This window comes from Dendrobium catenatum, unplaced genomic scaffold, assembly GCF_001605985.2.
Source record: "Dendrobium catenatum unplaced genomic scaffold, ASM160598v2 fragScaff_scaffold_1023, whole genome shotgun sequence".
Lineage (NCBI taxonomy): Eukaryota > Viridiplantae > Streptophyta > Magnoliopsida > Asparagales > Orchidaceae > Dendrobium > Dendrobium catenatum.
In genome coordinates, this window is record NW_021319485.1 from 961,174 (window position 1) to 967,009 (window position 5,836).

Consider the following 5,836-nt stretch of genomic DNA (forward strand, 5'->3'; position numbering starts at 1 on the left):
TCTTAATTTATGGGCATCATTTTAAAATTAAAAATCAAGCATGTTGAGTTTTCTTGCCTTTTTTTTCCTTTTTTATAGTGAAAAGACTGAAACAGCCATATTTTGAAAATTTCAAGTATGCTACTAAGATTCTTCAAAGTATTTTGCTTATGTTCGACATATATAATTTATTAATTGTTTTTAAGAATCCATCTCTCTTCTTGTGTGTGTGTGTGAGAGAGAGAGAGAGAGAGAGATTAGAGATTTGTTATGTAACTGATTAGACCTGTTGTTTAGCTTAAAGGAAAGCATAATCATATGCTTTCGATTCCTTTAAGGATTTATATTTCGTTTGATATATTAACATGTAAGCCCCATATTTGAGTTTTCTCAACAACAACAAAGAAAAAAAAAATAATCATGTTTATGCATTAAAATTGTAGAAATGAAGTACATGAATTGATGAGAAGGTTTATGTAATTTTGGTTAAGTTTGGCCTCATTAAATAGCTCCTAATTGATTAATGTATATTTATTTATAAAATTACTATTGTAATTCATTTATATATTGCTAAATGAAATATTTCTCATAAAAAACATAGTTGATAGTTTAGTCAAATATTAAATATTAATTATTATTTTTAAAAATGATGCAGAGTATATTTTTATTATATAATTTTAATCTAATATATCTTAACATACTAAATTTAAAAAATTCAAAATTTATTAAATGATTTTATTTAAATTTTTTAGCAATTCCACTTATTGCATGTGATGATATAATTTTAAAGGCAAACGTTCTATGATATCGGGCTGTCAAATCAAAAGAAAATCTTTCCTAAATTGTGGGAAATGCCGGTCTGCCTCAAACCCAATCATGGCATCTAAACTAGTTAAGGAGTACAAAGCATCTACGCTTGCTTTCTTATGTAGGCTTAAATAAACTAGCCTATGTGGCTATGTACTTCTATCTATAAAGAGAAAAGCTATCATTGCTGTGATGCTTAAATTTTTTTATTTTAATGATGAGCATTAAAGTGTAATATATATCTTGAAACTGTGATCTTAAATGAATGATTCTCCTATAATCAATAAGTCACTCATGTGAATTCATTTTCTTATGATGTTCATGCTAATGAAAAGCAAAGAAATTACTTATTTCAAGGATTTCTTTTAAATTACGAGTTGAGTACTATTGAATTACTTATCATAGAATGCCCGTAACTCTTTTTGGTTTGTTGATTGAGAATTTTTATTGACAACTAAAAGATTTTGGTTCGGATCTTACGTATCTGATGTGTGTAGGGGTGTCAATTTCGGGTCATGGGTCGGGTTCGGGTCGAACCCGAAACTGACCCGGCACTATTCGGGTCAACTCGAACCCGACTTGTTTTTAAAAACGGGTCAGTTTTCCGGACCCGAACCCGACCCGCTTCGGGTCCGGGTCAACCCGACACGACCCGATTCCAACTAAAAAATGGCTAATTTTTGGGTCAAAAACGGGTCAATATCCTCTTTTCGGGTAAAAAACGTGTCAATCTCGGGTTGTCGGGTCAAAATCAGGTTTTCGGGTTAAAATCGGATCACTTTCGGGTCAATTTCGGGTTAAAGGGTTAACCCGAACCCGACCCGTTTCAGGTTCGGGTTGACCCTAACCCGAAATTTTTGAGTCGGATTTTCGGGTCGTGTCAAATATTGACACCCCTAGATGTGTGTATAAATTTGTCATAGTTGACCTAAATGTTAAAAAAAAAAAAACCTTATAATAGATTTTTTTTTTAAACCTTATAATAGATTTTTTTTTTTTTTTGTTATTAAAACTCACATAGGGGTTTACATGTTAATTAAAAAAGAGGATTACATGTCCTTAAAGAATCATCAGCTCCCTAAAAATACAATATTTAATATAAAATCTATGAGTCGTTAATTCAATCAATTACATAAAATAAACAAAAAGAAAAGGAGCAAGACAAACCATCGAGAGGACTCATAAAAAGCAACTGAAAAAGCCACAACAACTAGCCATCCAAAAATGCCTCCAGCAGACAGAAATCACCCACAAAGCCACAAAGAAAATAACAATACGTACATAAAAATAGAAGGCCAAGGGAGGAAAATCACAGCAAATTAACCACCAGAGCAATCAAACCCACAACTTATTATTATATGACTAGTATAGGAAGTGAAATTATCATAAACCTCTTTTGGACAATGTTATGCATCATAATTTTTTTTATGTTAATCAGAACAATATGGATAAAAGTAGAAAAGAGAGCCTGATGCATTGACCCTCTCATTTTCGTCCATCACTATACTGTTTACATCTCCTTCCATTTCTCTCGTATCATTTACTGAATAATATCTAAGTAATATTTTCTTCTCTTGTCTGTAATACACAATTGGAATACGAGATATGCACAAAATCACGAACATTTCAACATCGTGTACGTTATCTGTAGATTTTTCATAAAAATAACTTGTATATTTTCCAAGGAAAAGAAGAAATATCAATGAGCTTTATAAGAGGTTCCTGTTCATTTTCTAAGTATGTTTATTTTTCTTATTGTCTTATTATTTTTGCTTGAAACCCGTACATTCCACAGGATTATTATTTCTAGAATAGAAACACCTACTCGTCATTGGTTCCAATTCACAAACTCTCTCCTTCTTCCTGCTCTCTTTTGTTTCTACGGTTTCTATCCTAACCTGCTTCTTCTTCCTCCTCTGATTCTCCTCTACTTATGGATCTGTCTTCTTCAAGTGAGAAGCTGTGTTATGTTCACTGTTCACACTGCAACATTGTTCTTGCGGTAATGATCTGCCATTTGCTTTTAGCGTACTGAAATCCATTAGAAGGAAATTAAAATAGCCATTATGGTTCTTTTTTATATTCCTAGTTGCATATATATGTTATATATACAGATAGAGAGAGAAAGGGAGTTCTTTACTTTTAAAGTGAGAGAGAGAGAGAGAGAGAGAGAGAGAGAGAGAGAGAAGAGTGTGTACATTTTAAAATACTTATTGTTGTGTTTGGTATTGCAGGTTGAAGTTCCATGCAGTAGAATGATGGAGACTGTTACAGTGAAGTGTGGGCACTGCAACAATATCTCCTACATTAGCCCTGAACCTAAACCTAATTCTCAATACTTTGACTATCAAATGGTTAGATTTTCCTCTATTGTTTCCTACATCTTCTTCTCAGGCTATCTAATTTATTAATTATAATAGATATAGATATGTAGAATTTGTTTATATTGATCGAAATCATTAAATATATTTTTTTGCTTTTTTGAAAAAAAAAACTATTTATTAAAAATTTTCTGCATTGTAATCAAACCAAATAGTCTTGAATTAAGCTTTAAATTTACCTAAGAAATTCTCATTTGATAACTTTTTCTATTTAGTCTGAATTTACTAAGCCAAGTTTTAAAACTTTGAATCAGGATTTCACTATGGGACAGCAATCGGATGCTTCTTCATCAACTTCTATTGAACAAAAACCTGAAGCTCCTCCGGTTGCAAAACGTATTTAATTATTATAATTTCATTCTTTAAGGTCACTGATCATTCACTTTATAGTTATCTTTCTGAATGGCTTATTGCATTTTCCATCGATCCATTTGATGGATAATGGCAGCTCCAAAGAAGAAGCAGAAGCAACCAACTGCTTACAATGTCTTCGTGAGGTACACAGAAAAGAAAAAAAGATTGCCTAAAACATTCCTTTTTTCTATAATTTCAATTGCATTCAAATTTCTCTATAGTAAAGCTTTATAGAAAATAATCTGGAGAAAGTAAATTTATATATCAATAAAAAACGAGATTGAAGATGATTAAGAAAGATTAGCAGTTAATTACAAGAAATTAAGCTACCTATATGTATAATTAAGCATGCTTTTGTTTTGTTTAATCCCCAACCACTTGATCATGAATTTAATAAATTTTGACAATAAAAAAGTTTTTCAACTTGAAGAAACCAATATTGGTCCTTAATTTAAAGACTCGAGGATAACATGCAATAAATCAAATCTACTATATTATTGAAATTTAATTTTTAGGTATAGTCACATTCTTAGATAGTTTAACTAATTACTAATTTAAAATTAGTCATTTTTTTAATAAGTATGATTAAAATATCTTTTACCAAACCTTTTTAAATTTATCAGATTTCTCTTAAATTATCAGTAATTTTGTTTTCTGATTAGGTATGTTTATGACTAAAAATAACTATATATTTAAATATACTTTTTAACAAATAGAAGTAATCAAACTTTAATATTTCTTATACATTTATGAGATAAAAACACATAGTTAATGATATTGGTTTTTATTATATCAAAAAGAAATGTCAAGTAAAATGAAATAAAATGTAAATTACTTTTTTTTTTTTAATAAATGCTTGTGATTATTATTTTTTATTGAAGTAAAATGAATGTAACGTAAAGCCTAACCATGATCGTACGTTCGACAATGAGCAATGCTGGTAAGTGGTGGCTGATGGTAGCAGTTGGTAGTGGTCGACAATGGGTGTGGTGGGTAGCGGTGGCAACAATCGACACCAACAATAGAGAACTCAAAATAATTATTGAAAATCAACCAAATTTAACAATTTTTAAATACATCAAAATTGAACTAGATGATGAATTTCAAATACTATAAAATTTTATTATGTATTCCTTTTACGTAAGACCGAGAGACTGATATTTTTAAAACCCTTATATTTGGAATACTTTACGTACGCGCCTTTTACTTCAAACCAAACAGCTAGTCTAAGTAAAACAAAGTAACAATTACAAATCATTTGCTACATATTCTCAATTAATGACATATAATTGCATCATTAAATCCCAGTCGTTCATGGCGAGTGTGAAGTTTGTTTATATATAAGGGAAATTAATTAAATTGTCTTAAATCTTAATCACCATTTAAACATCTCTTTAATAGCTAAGAGCTAAATAAATAATGAATTAAAAAACTTCAATTTCTTATATCATATGTATAAATTTTTTTTACATAGAAATGTACATCAATAATTTAAACTTGCTTGAATATAGGCAGGAGATACAGCGAATAAAAGCTGAAATGCCAGAGATTACACATACAGAGGCCTTCAGCATGGCATCAAAGAATGTACGTATGGTTCTCCATTGCATCTTAATTTCTTCTTTTTCTACTACATCATCATGAAAAATAGAGCTTTCATGCGACTTGCTTGACTAATGATATACTAAACTTTATAATATTGCAGTGGGCAAGGTATGGTGGTCCTTTAAATTATGGTTTAAACCCTTTGAATACAATTTCTGACGATAATGAATCAGTGGAATCAGTCTCAATCAAACATGTAAGTGTCCAATTAATTTATTTTTAAAAGATTAATAGCTTTAATCCAGTTATCATACTTTTTATATCCTTCTTAATTGTTGATCGAGAAATAGTCTAAACTATCTCTTATTTTAAATTATATTGTAACATTTAATTAGTTGAAGCTTACTTTAAATTTCAATTATTTTGATATTTATTGTGCTTTTTTGGATAATCATGTATTTAAATGTTAAACCTGTGTGCTAATGGTGCATGCAGGAAAGTGGAAATGGCTCTGCTGAGGAAAGCTATGGTGGTTTCAGACAAATGAAGCGCCACGACTAATTTGTTTTTTTTTTCTCAGTGACTTGTGTGGTTTATATATATTAATCACGGTTATGTTGTCCTTAAACTATAATTAGTTTTATGCAATTATAAAGCCTTTGAATCCAGGCTGTGAAAAAGGCTTTGCTCATTTAAGTGGAAGGCAGAGCAGAATATTCAATGGGGTGGTCAATGTAATATTTTCTTTTGGCAGGACAAGTGAATTGGGC

General features: G+C 30.3%; 1 protein-coding gene across 1 annotated transcript; it reads left to right on the forward strand.

Annotated features, from left to right (window-relative positions):
* Positions 1-2,719: 2,719 nt before the first annotated feature.
* Positions 2,720-5,627, forward strand: LOC110096747 (protein DROOPING LEAF-like). The gene is made up of 7 exons (XM_020822813.2): positions 2,720-2,788; positions 3,021-3,140; positions 3,422-3,503; positions 3,616-3,664; positions 5,033-5,108; positions 5,227-5,322; positions 5,562-5,627. The coding sequence occupies exons 1-7, from the start codon at positions 2,720-2,722 to the stop codon at positions 5,625-5,627; spliced, it is 558 nt and encodes a 185-aa protein (XP_020678472.1).
* Positions 5,628-5,836: the final 209 nt, after the last annotated feature.

What these genes read in the sequence shown, in the direction of transcription:
- LOC110096747 (XM_020822813.2), top strand. Translation starts at nt 2,720, where the DNA reads ATGGATCTGTCTTCTTCAAGTGAGAAGCTGTGTTATGTTCACTGTTCA. An exon ending in ACTGCAACATTGTTCTTGCG is followed by an intron (nt 2,789 to 3,020) that starts GTAATGATCTGC and finishes TTGGTATTGCAG; the next exon opens with GTTGAAGTTCCATGCAGTAG. An exon ending in AATACTTTGACTATCAAATG is followed by an intron (nt 3,141 to 3,421) that starts GTTAGATTTTCC and finishes ACTTTGAATCAG; the next exon opens with GATTTCACTATGGGACAGCA.